Here is an 18,003-nt window from a genome sequence, read left to right as displayed (position 1 = left end):
TGATTCAATACCTGTTCTGATACCAGCCAACCTCACTGGATCAAATATCAGAGAAAAAAACAAAATGATCTTATCTGGTCTTTGAATGACATCACATAAAGATAGATGCAGTCCTGAATAATGCATTTAGCAAGATTGTTTCCAAGGCTTTTTAAAACGGTGTGACATAAGTACGTTTCTTTATATAGAGCCTTTCAAAATAAAATCACAGGGTTCCTCACATAAAATAAAAACAGCAAAATAAGGAATAGACACTAAGTTAAATTTGCAAAGTTAAGAAGGTGGTGATGGAGGGTAGCACGAGATGAGTCAGATTTCTAAAACTTGCATCATATTTAATCAAAAATGATCTGCAGTTAGCAAAAGAAGATGTTTACATGGATTTTTTTTTTAAATCCAAGGGGGTTTAGATGCCATTCTTTCCACCAATAGTTATGTGAAGGCCTTGTGAGGGGAGGTGGTCACATTGTGCGAGAGTTGTGTTGGGATGATATCATTAGATAAAGTTGCACAAATGTGGATTCGACTCAGATCTTTGGAACAAGTTAACCACAATAAAGATTTTGGGATTGGTCTCTCAGCTGGACGTCTGCTCATTCCAGCCTAAACTTCAAGTTGACTCACAACCACTTAGTGTCCAGTCCTGGTTTCAAATAGTCCATAGATATGCTACATTATGTTATGATGGCTCTCACCCTGCCCACAGCCCCTCCCATGTTGCACTGGTATGCAAACAGCTGACCAGCGATGACACTGCACATACAGGCCTCAGTGGACCTGCCATCCACGCGGACATTTAAACTTTAAAGGGCCAAAGTGGACAGCTGGGTGTGTTCATGCTGCGTGGGAGTGTGTGCTGTATAAGCATCCTCATTCACTCACACACCGAAAGACATAAGACACTCAAGGACTGTACCATCTGATCTCACACTTTATTGAACTTTGGATAACTTTAATTTTACCTGCCAAAGACTCAAGAACCTTTGAGGCTTAAAGGATAAACTATCATCTACAAGCTTTGAGTCGACCATCCCTTCAGCAGCCATGGGTGCATTTATTGCCAAGATGCTGCTCCCTACAGTCAGCAGCCTGGTGTTCCTGCCTACAGCCAGCGTGGCCGCCAAGAGGGGCTTCCACATGGAGGCCATGGTCTACTTTTTCACCATGTTCTTCACTGCGGTGAGAAACTGTTGCTGTTCTTTAATCTCAATGACCTGACAAGCAGTTAGCTGTGTTGAACTGTGAATGGGATAATGTGAGAGTGGTTAATAGACCTCCTGAATGCTGTATTCCTGCAGATCTACCATGCATGTGATGGGCCAGGTCTCTCCATCTTGTGTTTCATGAGATACGACATCCTGGAGTACTTCAGTGTTTACAGCACTGCACTCTCAATGTGGGTCACACTTATAGGTGAGTCCTGCTACACAGAAAGTGTTCTGGCTTGACTAGTTAATAGCAGTATTCAACATTTCTAGATGTATCTCTATACAGCAAATATGTTTTTTTGGATTGATCTTTTTCACTACAGTCTATTTCGGTACCAGATTTTTAAAGGACACAAGCAAGCGATGAAAAACAAGCTCGGTTTGCAGCAGTTGGTGATAACACATGTTCAGGCTTTGCACACAAGTGCTCATGAAGACTTGCACACACAGACATAAATACATTTGCTTCTAACTCCCACCTGATCCCCCAGAGGTTTTGCAACAAGGGCTTTAAATCACATGCTGCTAAGAGCCAAATGCCCTGACAGCTGATTTAACTGATGGGGTCCTCCTGTGTCTGTGGGAAGGCTGCCAGTAAAATATTGATCCATTTTCATTTTGTCACCTTCATTTAATCAGGAAGGGAAATTCTTAAAATTAGAACTTCTTTTGCAAGATGGTCTTGAACCATGATAGGACGCATTCAGACTGTTTTCAATCTTGAAATTATTTATATAAAACCTTTAATGTTTAATAGTGCTGACAAACTGTGCTGTAGCTTTCCTTAGTTATTTTAAAATTGTGTACTTAACTGCATTTGCTGATGATTTCTTCTACTAATTTCAGAATTCTTAAAACCTTTTTTTCTTAGTTTAAGAAAATCAGGTCTGTTGTTAAATTCAAACAAAGTCTTTACAATGTTCCTGAAGAGTTTATGGACCTTATAGCTAATTTTAAGAAAGAATTTGTAATTTGCGGTCTCTATCAGAGTAAAAAAGTATGATAAAATGTAGCATGCTTCACAACAGGACTTCGTAAACCAAACTCTGTAGACAGTTGGTGGTAAAAACATTGCAGGAAATGTTCAGTTCAGCCTTTTTAGTCTTCTTTCCTTATACACTTCAATCTGAACATATTGTTCACACCTCACATCAGTGGTTTTATGAAATTTTGCAGTTCCTATCCATGTATTAGTGAAATTTTGGTCCTGAATTGATCAAATTTAGCCCAACAAGAGAATAAACTTCATCTGTAATCCCTACTTGGCAAACAGTGCAGCACCTCTGCAGTGTAATGATTTTATCCATGAGGGAAAGAGTTTGAAATCCTTCATCTGCTTGTCTCAGCTCTGGGTGACTTTGATGAACCCCAGCGCTCCACTATGACTATGTTTGGAGTGTTAACCATCGCTGTGAGGATCTACCAGGACCGCTGGGGCTACGGGATCTACTCCGGGCCAATCGGATCAGCTGTCTTCATCATTACTGTCAAATGGGTCAGTGGCAAAAAAAAATGGCAACGTGTATTTCAAATATTTTTCAGTGTTTCTTCTACTCTATCTCCTCCTCTCCCTCTTTATTCATGATCTCCACCTTGAATAACTTCACCCTTGCTGTTATCTAATGTGCTCTTGTGTATTTCTTCTTCTTTTCGACTAATCCATCCATTCCTTGTACTCTTTCCTTTCTTTGCTATCCCCTGCACCTTTCTTCTTCGCCTTTTGCACTTTCTCTTTTTTCTTTTGTGTGAAGTCTGATGTGTGAATATGATTGTGATGAACTCCTGCTGTTGCAGCTGCAGAAGATGAAGCAGCTGAGGGCGGTTTATCCGGAGAAGACAGTGTACACGCAGCAGGTCGGTCCAGGCTGCTGCTTCGGTGCTCTCGCTCTAATGCTGCGCTTCTACTTTGAGGTGACTGCCGCCAAATCACAAACAGATATTTAATAAAAACATACAGAATACTAGAACATCTACTTAAAGAGTCTGAGGTTTTATCTTCTGTCACAACATTTTGTGTTGTTCATCGATATCCGGTTACATACTGAAAGAGTGTGATGTTTTCACTCCACAGGAGTGGGACTACGCCTATGTCCACAGCTTCTACCATCTGTCTCTGGCTGTTTCCTTCGTGCTGCTGCTGCCAAAGAAGAACCGCTATGCAGGGACGGGAGAGAACGCTGCTAAGCTCAGCTGCTTCACCCTCTGCTGCTGTGTACGTTCCATTTATATACACTATAGAAATCCTGTAGTAATGAGACTTTCAGTTATTTCATCTTAAAGTAAAATGAGCTTGTTCCGGTCTATCTTATACTGGGGTGCAATACAAAGGCGTTTTATGAGATGTGTTTCTCTACAATGGTAGAGAATGTGGGTGTGGCTCAGGAGGTACAGCAGGTCATCCAGCAATCGGATGGTTGGTGGTTTGATTCCTGGATGCTCCTGTCTGCATGCCACAGTATCTTTGTGCAAAACACTGAACCTCAAGTTGCTCCTAATATGTTCACTGGAGTGTGAATGTGTATGACAGAAAGCTCCTACACTTAGAAAAAGTGCTTCTTATGATTGCCTGTTTGAATGAGTCTTGTAGTATAACGCTCTTTGAGTGCTCAAGCAGAGCAGAAAACTATATAAGAACAGTCTATTTACCATTTATTTTGGCGGTGGTGCCACTGACGGGTTTTTAGGTTTCTGGTTGACTTTGACAGACCTGTCTGAATAATGCTATAAACAGAGCACCAGGCCACAGATGCCAAAATACAACTTCAGTGTAAGCGAGCAGCTTACGAGAGTAGGCTGATTCTTTCAATGACTTTATGTTCATTCCCGTAAATAAGGTCTGTGGTTAACACGACATTTTTATTCTATGTTGTTGTACAAAATAGAAATACGGCCATAAATACGCCACTGCTTTTATATGTCCCCAAGAAGGTGTTTGCTGAGCAGCTAAATGCAGGCTGTTTATCACCCGTGATTAGCATTTTACCTCTTGGGACGGTTTTTACGCTTCAAAAAATCATGTATTAGAAAGTAGTGACAGAATGGGGAGAATATACTGACGAGCAAAACCTGTAAGTATATACTTTTTTTTCCAATGAGCTTATTTTCTGGGATAATCCAAAAGCCTATAGTCATGAGAGTATGAAAAAAGAGGGAAACTGGACTTCCTTTGCTTTGCAACTTCTTCAAACACCTACAGAAGTCAATTTGCCTTTTATTTTAAGGCTCTCAAAACGACCTCAATGAATGAGAATGTACACAGACAAGTGTATCAGAGTATGTGTTATTGTTTTTTGACAAGGGGGCCGATGTGCCACTACCTTCGAAATAAATGCCACCCGTAAAAGCCTTTATTGAACACCAGCAAGAAAGCTGTATGTGTTTGACAGCCTTGGAGGTGATAATTTCAGCTTTTTTAAGCTCATGTCCTTAATTTTGCTCTAATCCTGTTGCCTAATTATTCTTACTGCAGACCATGTCCCCCGGTTCTTCTAAAGAGAAGAAAGACAAGAAAGACAAACCGAAAAAGAAGTCATCTCGGACTGTGTGGACGGTCCCCACAGAAAAGCCGTGGGCACGAGGCTGTAGCACCCCCACCCTGCCTCTTTATAACCCCCCTCCATCCACACCTGTCAAAGGGACCAGTATCAGCAAGCTCAAAGAGATGAACGGCTGGAAGTGAACCCAAAAACATACCTACATGTCAGTGTGCGTAATTTCATGGAGAAGATCAGGCGTAGATAGAGGTCAACTGGAAAATCACCAAATAACTGACAGAATGCTGATAGACTCGTATATGGCTGGTAAGTTAATCTACTTCAGCAGGAAACCAACAATCATGTGGATGTTCCCTTCTACTCCAAGAAATCATTTTTGGCTGGTAGATTATTTAAGGTCAGCAGCGACTTTAGGAATCCACCAGCAGATAAAGAAAAAAAAAGTACAGAATTAGGTCTTTGGTGCCCTCAGAGACCCGATAAAAAACCCAGCTGTCTGAAGCTGAGGACAGGCAGCACGCTACTAAAGAACACACGCAGCACGAACAGGGAGACGGTGGCTGAGACAAGCCAGTAAAACTGACTGGAAAATTTATGAGAAGAACAAACAGGCAGATGGTTTATCTCTCCAAAATATATAAATTGTCTTTAGAAATGTTCCTCAGGGGAGACCCTTCGTCTGCTCGCCTCTGTCTGCCCTGTTCCCCTCCTCTTTTCTCTTTCCAGTCTCTCTCAAGGAAAGGAACCACGTGGCCTGTGAGAATTATAAGATTGTAAAGCACCTTTTAGCATTTTATGCATCTTTGAGGTGCCAAATATGTCATGTGGAGCATCAGTGACGCAAAGCAGAGGCCCAGACATCAGTCTGAAGTGCAATGTGTTTCTGGAGGTGCAGATGGACTCTGACTGGACAGCTTTGACTATATTTGAACATGTGTAATATACTGTTATTTATTATAATATGAAAAGTTCAATACTTCGTATGAAGAGTTTTTGTTTTATAATGTTTCTAAATGAAAATAAAAAGTCAGGACTCTGTAACTTGTCTTTATGAACCTGGTGGAACTTTAAGTCTCTTTCTCATAATGCAGTGATATGTACTTTACAGAAGCAAATCATTGACAAAGGCCCTGAATGGCACATACTTCAAGGATCTCTTCAGCCTAGCAGCACTAATCTAATTCCAGTCCCACATATCCCATTCTGCTTTCACTTCAGGAGTACAAGAAGCCATGCGTCCAAGCACGTCACCTGCCCCAAATACTACCCAAAGACTACAAACGTGCTCAGCGTATCTTAGACAAAACAGAGAATGTACCTCCCCTCCACCAGGGAATGTTTTGAGCTGGGGCCAAGCCGCCAGCTCCTGTGCCCAGAGAAAGGTGTTTTTGTCTGGACTCAGAAACCTGGCTGGCTGGGCCACCGGCACCTCCTGGCTGGCTGCACGTCCCGGCCCTGAGCGGAGAGTAACTTGAGCCTTTTATTGCACAAGCGTGAAGCACTTCTCGGCTCCTTTACAACCACTGTCTGTGCCACACTGCTCTGCAGAGAGCCCACACACATTCAAGACTGTATGACTACACTTGTGAATGCTTTACACTATTCACAATCCCTGATCCAGCTAACAAACTCTATACATTAAGTTACCACCTGAATTTTAATCTTTACAAGGCCTAACATTTACAGAATGCAAGTAAATCTGAGCTTTTTACAGACTCTCGGGTGATGTGGATCATACACACTCACATCGTCTGAACCTCAGTCCGCCAGCTCACGATCATGATCACAATCATCACTGTAAGCCTTGATTGACATTAGCGTGACCACACTCCACGGCAGAGTGGAATTTTAACGTCAGTTGGAATGTAATGACAAATGGAAATTAGCACTTTTAGGCCAGAAAGCACAACTTTTCCCAGAATTAAAAATGCTGACGAAAATAATAAGCATTATTAGTTTTTATTAGATCCAATTAAACACCAGAGTGGACGGCGTGAAGCGACTGTGACAGACTCTGGTATGTGTGGTATGTTTGTGATTTTAGCTATGCTGTACTTTCTGTGGTGTGACAGCAGCTTTTGTGCCACAGGTCCTTTCTCTGCGTCAGCTGTTGCCACAGCTGCTGTTAATGCCGCGAGGTCAGCTGCCTCGTAGAGACAACAACAGAGCTGCAGCCACAACAGATCTCCACTGCCGATCACCTGTGATACAATCAGATCTAATCCTTCTGTTGAAGTATGGCGTGGTTAGGCTAAATGGAAAATTAACCATCAAGATGTAACAAATAGTACTGTAAAAAAAAAGTATTTGACTAGTGTGTAACTATGACTTCTTACAAACTGATGCATTCTCATAAATTTCTAATTAATTAATTAATTACATATAAGTGAGAGCCAGTGAATGCCACAGTGTTGCTTCTTGAATACATGGACACTGATGTTCCACCTAAGAGACCTCAGGTACACCAGAGGTATAGGAAAAGAGAACTGGTAGGCATATGTGTGCTGTGGAGGCAAATTTTGATTTGTGCCCTCACATTCAGACTCAAGATATGAAAGCTCATCCACATGTTCTATCACCTGAGAAGGGGTTCCCTTCACCAAGGAAGCAGAAAGGTGACGAAAAGCAGCAGGTACATAATTCCCACAACTACTTTCAAATTACTGGACAGCCTCGACAACTAGTCGTGTACATAATCACATGTCATGTAAGACAAAAAATTAGCAACGTCACCCCCATTATCTAAGACATCAGTATTATTGTTCTGCTTTTTAGAATAGCTTTCTGAACCAGCACAGACCACTCATGTCCTCAGACAGCTGTCAGTCAACACATATGGCTCCCAAAGGGATTTTTGTGAGGAAATAATACCATATTAGATGTGCTGTGGCACATGTTTGGTCTTTGGATTAGAAAGGATCAGGTTTCAGACAGCGTGACTTCAAAGAGCAGGTGGTTTTACTGTATATGGGCAATAAATCAAGTTATTAATGCTCAATCAGAATGAGAAATAAGAGGAACTGAAACTAGTTTACTATTCATGTTAAGTCACATGATTCTGTGCAAATCTGTGGTTTGGCAGTGACATGTGGAACTAAACTCCTGACTGTGAACAGTGGCGCAGTTCAGCGTGGGTTCACTCATCAGTCAAGGAGACGCTCACCAGCACTACCCTTTCACCAAAGCACCTGTTTGTTGTCGCATTAAGCGATCACACTGTATGTCAGGCAACCAATATCATCGTAAATCACACCTGAATTAGTTAAACAAATTACATTTATAAATGCAGAACTGTTGCTGGATTTAGAGAAACAGAAGCCTACATTTTGTGTAATGCCAAATATAAAAGAAGATATTACCAGTCCAACATCATGTGAAAATGCCATACTAGGATATTATGCCTCTGCTGCCACCTATTGCACCTACCTGCTACAGTACATGATCATTAAAGGACAATACCACTGTGCTTTAGATACATGTTGTTACCTTTGATTTAGAGTTTAAGTAACTGTTGTTGTATGATGCAATTTAAGACTATAAATCATTAGCAATATGTTTTCCATTGTCTGTCTCGTGAACATAATATTGAAGAAGGGCTTTAAACTAGTTTCTTGTCTTTCTCACAAAAATCTTCCTGGACTTACGAATGAACTGATTAGATTTTAGTAGTCAAAAATTAATGTCGGAGGCCACTTTGACCTAAACAAACACATTTCAGTCAGGTCCTCCTTTTTATCTGTAAGAATTTATTTTTGCCCGTATGCACTCCAGTTAAGCACAGAACAGAGCACATACCAGTGACAACACAAGTGACATTTATTAAGAGAGAAACAGCACAGCTGTAGGCAGACTAAGTTTAAACAGCACACCCATATCTGACTATATGACAGCTGTACTTTCAGCTATAAGCAGACCAATCACTCACTCTGGGCTAGAATTCACTTCAGCTGATCTTGCAGTTTGACTTTGTGGCCTCCCAAAACTAACCCCATTTTTGGTCATAACCCAATAACTTTTGCACTAAATATGAGAAAATTTCAAAATTTCTGTTTGTTGAACATTAATAACTTGACTGTGACATTTAATTATCAAAAGGTCTGGGACCAATTTTACAGTAACATCACGTTTTGCAAAATCATTTTTGCCACTCACTTGGAAGTAGAACAGGTCAGCTACTAATTATTTTATAAAGATCCCTGGCTTCTCCAGTAAATTTGTCTTAGTGCCCTTGAGCAAGATACTGAAACCTAATTTAGACCTAAATGCATCCATTAGAGTGTAACTGTGGGCTTGATAGATACAAACTCCATAAAGGCATACAACAAAATGCTGTATGAACCACATTGAGTGCACAATTAGAGTATAACAATGTTAAGTACCAGTCCATGTAAAATTAAAAGGGGGAAACCACGTTACATTTCTGGTCAGATACTAAGCTGTGCAACATTAATCTTTAGAGCCTATCTCCAAACCGTAAATACTGTATAGAAGACCTGTGTAGAAACAGCATCTATAATTTAGAAATCATAGTTGTATTTGTAGCAGCAGCTATATGTATTAAACTTTAGGTTCATGTAAAGGTTTTATTCACAAAAAATAAACATGCCTAGTATCCTTTATGTTCTTCTCAACAGGCATGAAACTGCAGTTTTCTAATTTTTATTCAGCATCTTCATATGAAGGGTTTGTTGTGATGTATCCAGGTAAAAAAAAAATCCTAGAAAAGTGATCCTGTTCATCTGAATGCAGTATTTGCAGTGAGATAAACACTGACCCCTGCTGACCAACAAAAAGAATGTCGTCTCTGAGACCAAAGAAGTCATTTCAATGAGTGATGAAATGTTTCTCCTACTAATAAACGCTACATCTAGATGAACAGAAATACTTTTTCCTTAAGGCACATGAATTGTTGTACTTTTCTTGATTATAAGGAACACAGTTATACACAATTTTGTGCAGGGATGAACTGATACGTTGTTTGATATCAGCCTTGTTGACTGACATGACATTTACCTTTGCTGTGTCTCATAGATTTTGATAAAGCAGAAGGAACGACTAAAAGAAAAAGTACAAATACAAAAATATGCACTAGCTATCAGTGAAACTGGGATTTTAAACTCTGATATCAATCTACAGCCGATGTATCTGGAAGCACGTTTTCATCGGGCACTGTTAAAAATGATTCTCTCGATCATCAAACTCCTGTGTAATTCTAAATAACAGGAAAACACAGAGTTACAGCTGATGATGGTTGTTCCACTCTCTGTATTCCTGCTGTCATTTCTCAGATGTGGAACCCAAACAGGCCAACTCTGCAGCACTGCATCCTCTCATGTTTACAGACGCACTGATGGATGGTAGGTGGTGTGTAGTGAGACACGTCCCAGTGTGGTTTAGCGATGCAGTGTCAGGAATGAACGGCTGACCTGCTGCACAATAACACAGAACAGCTGTGAAGTCACTGCAAAAAAGATCAAAACTGATTTGTAGCTGAAAATTACTTAAATTATCTGAGTAGAATTTTTAAAGAACTGAACTTCTAAAATAAATGAAGTCCTGCTCGGTACCTGGAGGAGGCTCCTCACAGTTATCTGCATCTCCTCTTTGTTCACACACAGCTCCAGCTCCTTGCCTTCTTTACTTGGCTCTTTTGATTGGCTCGCTGTGCTCTCATTAGTGAGAGTCATGTTGCAGAGCTTCTCACTCAGTCTAAGAACAAAATTCAACACAAGACAACGAAAGACTGACTTTGTCAGCTACCTCAATGTCAGGTATCATCCAGCCTTCAAATTAACCTCCATGTTTCTGACCTTTGTGGATCAGAGGAGGAGCTACAGCTCTGCATGGTTTCCATCAGCTGAGCTCTGATCGCTTGTCCTTTTGGGCTGGACAATACATCAGAGACCCTGCAGCCAGGGAACAGACTCATAAGCATAGCAGCCACCTACACAAACAGACACACACAATTAACACAAGATTTTAAAATATTAAAATGAAATGCATCAGTAAAGTTTTACTGATAAAACTTTTGAAATTGTTTTCAGTAAATGTTTATCCCACAAGAGGTTTTAAAGTTTCTTGTTAATTGATTAGAAATTAACAGATGACCAGCCATTAACTTCCTTATTTTAGCTGTTAATTGGCTCCTTTAGTGTTGGGCTGGGATGACTGTTCACATTAAAACAACTTCCATTCAGGGTTATTTGAGTGTCATGTCTTCTCCTTATCTAAGGGCTCTGTCAGACATTGTGTTAATCTTATTGAATGAAATCTTTTGAAATGAAATGTGGCTTTACTGAAAACCACAAAAGATTAAAGAATTTGAGACCTCCTCGTGGGTGGGGTCCAGAATCAGCATGCAGATGAAGTCCTGCCTGGCCCCGCTCAGGTTCAGCAGCTTTCGAAAAGCCTTCGATCTGCTTTCGTAGTAATGGCTAGAGGCGGGGTTGTGCTGGATGGCCAGAGAAAACATATCGACTGCCTCCTGGAAACGCCTGCAGATCCAGACACACACATTCAACAGTATATCAGCTAAGTGACATTTGATAACTTGACTTTATAAGTTTCTCTGTGTGGGTGTTAATGGGATGTTCTCCGTGTGGTTCTGACCCATCCTGGAAACACAAAGATCCCAGCATGTTGTAAATGACAGCGAGGCGGAGGCGGACAGCAGGGTCTTTTGGCTGCATCATCTCCTCAGCCTGCCGGTAGTCAGCCAGAGCATAGTGCCAATAACTCTGCTTAAAGAAACAGTCTGACATACACATATAAGCATCAAAATGGTTCCTCAGTTAAGCATTTAGTGTCAATATTTCATTAACTTTACACACATTAACTCTGGTTTTAATTTTCATAATAGCTGCTTTGATGATGTAAAGACAGGTGAAAAACAAAACCCTAACACGATGAACGCCACTCTTCCTACAGATATTCCCATATTTGGTGTTTGATTGATGCTGAGAGAGTTGGGTCTCACATGTTGGTCCACAATCTCCCCACAGGCACTCAGCTGGGTAATTGTAGAGGCCAAGCAAATGATTCACATCATCTTCAAACCATTCAGTCTGGTCCAGCAGGATCAAAATGTTTCATCATATGATGACAGGAAACTATTTTTGTGTTGTTTTTCAGTGATGATTCTCTCTGAGGGAACACGTGTGGTCAAAACATATCAACAAAGTCCCCAACTCCAGCGCCTGGCATTATTGAACTGGCTTCATTTTCCAGTGCTGCTCGCCTCAGCCTCATTCCCCCTCCTCTCTGTGCCACCCCATTTAACAAAAATCCTGCAAATGCCCCTGGATATAACAATGAGAGGGAAAATGAAAGACAGGGTAGTGGGAGTGGGATGATGTTTAGCAAAGGGCTTGGGAATGAACTGAAATCCAAGAAGGATTCATGCGTAACTTATGCTCCCGTGGTTGTGTTAGCTTATGGAGGGATTTCCCTTTAGAAAGCCTACAGAGAGACGGAGAGGGGTTTTGAACAACTGCAAACGTGCTCCCATGCAGTCCTCCAAAATCCCAACTGCATGTTGCTTGACATGAATGACAGTGTGCATCAATCAAACGCTGATTAGCTGACAGTGGGCCAGAATAGGGAGAGGAGTCTCAGTGGAGATCACCAGGAATGGGAAAAGTATGAAACAACAAAAAAAAGAAAAAACATCACTGTTTTTAACATTTCACATCACCTTTTTGCATGTGATATGTCTGTTCTTCTCTGACACTGGTTAATGGACCAACAACAGCGTAAGCATAACTGGCCCACAGACCGGTTGTATAACATATTTTTTATACAGCCCGCATCTGACAGCAGATGCTCTCTGCAGTCTGAAGCTGCATATGTATTGCCAACAGACTCAACGCACTACTGTCGCTGAACCATTCATTTCCAATCCCCCTCGTGTTACATAGTAAGATGTGAGATACAGGGGCTATCCAAATACATGGCTATTAAATTGTGTTTTATCCCCATCCATTCCTGATGGAGAGTGTAGAGTGGTGAAACTCTAAAAACAGTGCATGATCTTCAGTTGGAGCAGCTCTTCAGTCTTGCTGCCTAAAAATCTGGTTTGTCAAGTTTCCCCTGTCACATTAGATGTTTTGCCTCTTTTACTGTGCAGGAAGTCACATGCTTCAACTCAAACACTTAGAAGGACACTCAGTGTAAGATCCTCTTTGACTAAATACCCTGATTCACAGTGCTGATGATCCATGACAAAAGCTCGTCAAGTTTAAGGTGTACTTTTGGCTTTAAAGCCTCACGTTCTGGCTGTCGCATTACTCAAACTTCCAAAGTGCTGAATATGAATGTGCGCTTGCACAGAAAGTAGAAATTTCCACACATTAATTCTCAAAAATGTCATAACAGGTTTTGAGATCATGCAAAGTTGTTGTCCAGGCAATCACTCGGAAGGGGACATCAAACATACTTTGCACACAACATTCGACATTAGTTTTCTTACATTCAACTCAAATCAATAATGTTTAGAGCAAGCAGCAATCTCTGGGGCTGAGTGCCAAAGCCAATGCTGAAGGGCCAAAAGCTGCAGTTCCTCCAATGGCCACTTGAGGCTGACTCCAAGAGTGAGTCAACTGCCATAAACTCCTATGTAAAATGGACAGTATCACAGCAGAAATAACAGAGTTTCCCCTTTCATAAGAACTGTACATGGGATGTATATAATAAATATATAATGCATTTAAAAAAAGAGAGCACAAACATGAGCATTTCAGTAGGTAATGAATATTAATTATTAAAATCATGCTATGAGATTGCAGTTATGTGTATATGTTAAAAAACTGGTGTCTATCAGACAGTCAAAGAAAAGTTGTTGATGTGAATCAACAACAACAAGGAACAAGGAAATCAACAGAAAAAGAAAACAAAAAGCAGGAAATAATTTATCTAAGTTTTACATTTCCATCAGAGATCTGATTAAAGGTTGAGGTGAGTCAAAGAAGATGTTCAGTATTTTGGGGGGTGCTCGATCTAAGAACATTTGGGGTTTCATTGCATGGGTGAAAAGAGCAGAGGACTCACACACAGACAGGTCAGGTGTCACAGCCTCACCTCCTCGGTTCACGTACAGGCCTGCCTGGCCCTTCTCTTCCTCAATGGCTTTGTTGAGAAGCAGAGTCGCCTCTGCGTAGAGACCTTTGCAAAAGCACTGAACGGCAAAATCATTGTAGATGAGAGCCAGCTGAAACTGCGCCTCCTCCTGCACAGAGCAACTCTCAGCCTTATCATCTCTGACCTCCACCTTCTGACTCCTGATTTCCTGCTGTCCCTCCTTCTCCTCTTCTCCACTCAGCTCCACAGCCTGGATTATATCCTCAATGGCTGGTATGAAGTTCTTCATCCGTCTATACAGAGTCCCTCTGCAAATGCAAGGGAATAGCATTCAGCTGAATTAAATACATGTCAGCAAGTCAACATTCCGCTGTGTAACAGTCCCAAAACAGATTTTGTTAAGGTCTACACATTGGCTGGAAACACCTGAACAGGTAGAGGCCTCCGTCCTCTGGGCTGTTGGCTAGAGCGATATTAATCATGCAAAGGGCTTCAGGCAACTCTCCACACAAAGCTTTGTCCACAGCCCTTTGTCTCGCCTGTTCACTCGCTTCCCGCAGCTGGAGTTGCAGAGCTCCAGCCACCGGACAGGTCGGGTTCAACGCCAACGCCAACTGCACGTCATGATAACAAACTGATGTCTGGATAGAAGAAGAAAGTTTCTGCTGGTTTAATCATAAATGTTAAACAGTAGACAAAGTATACTTAGAACTTTGAACTGATGAGATCTTCAGAAGTAAAAAAAAACCAGACTAAAGGAAAATTTTGAGAATTAAAGCACATTTCATTTCAAGAAAGTTTGCATGTTATATCTGATATGAAACTTAAACACTTAAAGATTGAGCAAATAGGAAATAGCAGCAACTGCAAATCTGGCCAAATCTGGCTGTTTTATTGCAGCAGTCATTATGATAGCAACATTAGTGTATACTGTTTGTAGACACTAATCTACAACATCACTTAGCATTTACACAAACATTTCATATGACTTTTTTCCGCTTGGCTGAACACTAACTGAGACCACATGATATCTTTGTGGTTACAATGTGATGACAGACAAGATCTTACATGAGAGGCATCCATGGATCCACAACCTCAGCACTTTGTTCTCTTATTGCTGATTTATTCTTGCCAAAATCAGTTTGTGGAAGCCTCAGTTCCCAATTTCAACTGTTTTTTACAGCCTATGTTTTGTAATGCTGCATGTTCTGTCCTGCTCTGTAGCTATAGTTAGTACATTGGGCCATTACACAGAGATCAGTCAAAGAATCTTGGTATTAAAATATCGTGAACATGAATGCAAAACGCAAAATGTTGAGATTTTTACATAGGTTATACAGAGAGGTGTAAGAGATGTGACCTTGTTAAGCTCTTTGTGCAGTCGGGCTCTGAGGATGTATAGGTCGGAGGTGGGACCTTCTGATGCCATCCAGTCATTTACCAGCTTCAGACAGTCAGTGTGGCGACCTAAAGCTGTCAGACAGGCCAAGCTGGGATGCAAAGTATATGTATGTTTGTTAATTTCACATTTGAACTCTTGGGGACTTGTTATTAATCTTTTACCTTCTGTACACGAATAACAAATGCTCAAATCAATTATAAGGGAACTATAAGGTAACTTAGACACTAAACATATATTGTACTTCAGTCTAGATGTTATGGCTCAGGCTCCTGACCTTCTGACCTTGTGAGCTCTGCAACCCGGTTTCACCTCAGCAGCTTTGCTGAAAGCCTCCAGTGCATCTACAAAAAAACCTTGGTCGAACAAACACTGACCCTGGGACAACAAGAGGCAGAGGGATCTATGTTAGGATAGTTCTCTAATGCCCACTTAAATTAAGATAGGATTCTTATTTCAACTGTAGTAATTAATGTTTGGTTGCTCTGCTCTGCAGCAGTATACATCCCCGCCTTTCCATGGAGGCTAAAGGCAAGGAAAACCGCTACAAAAACCCTTCTCATAGAACAGAACAGGCATTAATGACAACAAATATAACCTTGATTATTTCATAAACAGAAGGAAACAGAGAACCTGGATGGTAGGTGGGTTGCAAGGAGGCATACATTGGCAGCAGTAGGTAAATTAGTGCATGCTATATGAGATTTGCAACTTGGGTGTGTAGTTTGGCACTAAGATCAGCTGATCTGCCAGGCCTGTGGCTGAGTTTGACTCAGCCACTAGAACTAAGTATAAGCTCAGTTCTATGTAGAATAAACTTAGATTCCAAGGAGATATATGATATAATGAACGTATATTTGAGAGAAACACTGTCAAACAATATGCAATATTTTTCATGTCAACAACTTTAAATCAAACAGAAAATAACATGTTTTTTTCTTTTCAATTATTTTTTACTTAAGAGGTGCTCACAGCTAGAGTCGTGTCCTGAGATGACCCGAATAAAAATCCTCAAATAGAAAAAAAACTTTCTGAAACTGAGTGTTCAGACCTTGTATCCAGCATTGTAGCAGTATATTCATGACAGAAAATAAGAAACGACATGACAAGTCTTCATCATTGGACCCTGCGAATACTTCTACCTGCAGATAGTAAATGAAGGCCAAACGATCCTCGAAGGCTCCAGGCTCCAAGAGCCAGGCCTGTTTGTAACAGGCTGCTGCTGACTGGAAGTCACACAGCTGTAGGTAGGCCTCTGCCTGGCTCACATATAGCTGAACCTAGAACATGTAATATCACAGGATATAACAATATAGAGAGGATAAGACGCAGGCCAGAAAAGAGATGCATACATAATATCCAGAAAGCATAACTAACGGTTATGTTAAAAAAAAAGCCTCATCTGATCTATTTTACAGGAAAATCAGCAACATCTTGTGTGACCACTGTGGAAGGTGACCTGTTGTGGCTGCAGAGTGATGGCTTTGGAGAAGCAGATGACAGCCCTCTCATACTGAGACTTCCCCATTGCCTCTTCCCCATTTATATAACTGCAATAACAAAAACAAAAACAAATATTACTTAACAATGAAAATACTTAAAATTCAATAAACTGTCTATATATAAGTGGAAGGTAATCAGACACAATTTGGTTTTAAAGGAAGTGGAAGGGAGCTAAAACAACTTATTCCACACAGAGGATGAACTTAGATGAAGCACAAAGGCCCAATATAACATAAATAATGACTATAATAAGAAGTATAACACCATTTTAAATGTACTGCTGTACGTATTCAAGACACATAGGTATCAGTCACTGTTGATTCTCACTGCTCAGCGGCCTTGCTCTGAATGATGAGGCTGCCCTGCAGGTCTGGTCTTTGACAGGATTTTTCTGTGTGAAGAAATATTTTACTGGAGCCAAACAGCCGTTTTAGGCTGTTTTTTCTTTTGGCCTCAACCAGCTCCTCTTCTGATACAGCAGTGGGGAAAAAACTCTGCTCTGCATCCTGGAGGTGGACAATCAAAAGATTTCAGTTCACTTTTTCTGAGGTGGCACACTGTTTTATCTCGACAACATCACATAACAGTTTATTAGTGAGGCTATTATTAAGGTAGTGGAAAACATTTATTGTGTGCTGTTATGCATTTAAAATTTTTAAATTACAAGTCTTACTCCAACCTAAAAACACTTTGCGTCACTTTCAATGTTCACTCAGTAGCCGTAACGTTATTTAACCTGGGTTTGTGCTAGTTAACTAGCTCAGGCATCATAAATGAAACAAACATATTTTATACACAACCAACAGGCTGGGCCTGTCTACATTTTCACTGTTGCTTTTCAGTCACTTTTTACCGTTTGGTCATCTGTCTCCTCAGATGTGTCCATTGCGTCACTGAAATTGCTGTTTCGAGCTGTTTTACACTTACGCAGTCACTTTTACGACCTTTATTTTTTGCTTTGCTTGTATAAAGTTGTTGCCTAATGTTGAAAATCCGAGGGTCGCCATGGAAACCAACTTCAACACTCCTAGAAGCTCTTATTTTGGAAACAAATCGTAAGCGAGAGATCGCTTCCTTCCTGTTTTTTCGCCATGTTAAAATGCAAAATAAATAACATTAACGTCTTTTAATAAGCTGTAGCTATAAAGTAAAATTAAAACACATGCAAAAATTAATGAACTGTGTAACGCTATGTATCTGCTAGCTTAAAGGAATGAGCTTTAACTAATTCTGAAGGAATGACCGCGATTAACCAGAATATCTGCCCGTCTTCGTAAAACGTTAAAAATTAAAGTGAGTTTAATTTTTAGAGTAAAGGTGTCTG

The 18,003-nt window shown here is 40.6% G+C and overlaps 2 protein-coding genes across 4 annotated transcripts; one reads left to right on the top strand and one right to left on the bottom strand.

Moving 5' to 3' along the window:
- Positions 1–775: 775 nt before the first annotated feature.
- mymk (myomaker, myoblast fusion factor) lies at positions 776–5,757 on the top strand. Its single transcript, XM_080893682.1, has 6 exons — positions 776–1,179; positions 1,299–1,413; positions 2,555–2,703; positions 3,003–3,119; positions 3,280–3,420; positions 4,678–5,757. The coding sequence occupies exons 1-6, from the start codon at positions 1,045–1,047 to the stop codon at positions 4,885–4,887; spliced, it is 867 nt and encodes a 288-aa protein (XP_080749808.1). The 5' UTR covers positions 776–1,044; the 3' UTR covers positions 4,888–5,757.
- Positions 5,758–7,727: 1,970 nt separating this feature from the next.
- On the bottom strand, positions 7,728–17,718 carry LOC308404918 (tetratricopeptide repeat protein 16-like). 3 transcript variants are annotated; one of them, XM_080895212.1, is made up of 13 exons: positions 17,533–17,718; positions 17,007–17,185; positions 16,636–16,726; positions 16,319–16,456; positions 15,454–15,554; positions 15,138–15,267; positions 14,204–14,418; positions 13,778–14,085; positions 11,312–11,456; positions 11,031–11,196; positions 10,513–10,646; positions 10,270–10,411; positions 7,728–10,163 (listed from the first exon to the last, which is right to left on the bottom strand). In XM_080895212.1, the coding sequence occupies exons 1-13, from the start codon at positions 17,563–17,565 to the stop codon at positions 10,161–10,163; spliced, it is 1,785 nt and encodes a 594-aa protein (XP_080751338.1). In that variant the 5' UTR covers positions 17,566–17,718; the 3' UTR covers positions 7,728–10,160. The 3 variants fall into 3 exon arrangements, with proteins under 3 accessions (XP_080751338.1, XP_080751336.1, XP_080751337.1); XM_080895210.1 differs by having other exon boundaries at positions 7,728–10,131; XM_080895211.1 differs by having other exon boundaries at positions 7,728–10,128.
- Positions 17,719–18,003: the final 285 nt, after the last annotated feature.

Source organism: Rhamphochromis sp. 'chilingali' (genome assembly GCF_963969265.1).
Source record: "Rhamphochromis sp. 'chilingali' genome assembly, chromosome: 10".
Taxonomy (NCBI): Eukaryota; Metazoa; Chordata; class Actinopteri; order Cichliformes; family Cichlidae; genus Rhamphochromis; species Rhamphochromis sp. 'chilingali'.
This window is presented reverse-complemented; position numbering and strand designations above follow the sequence as displayed.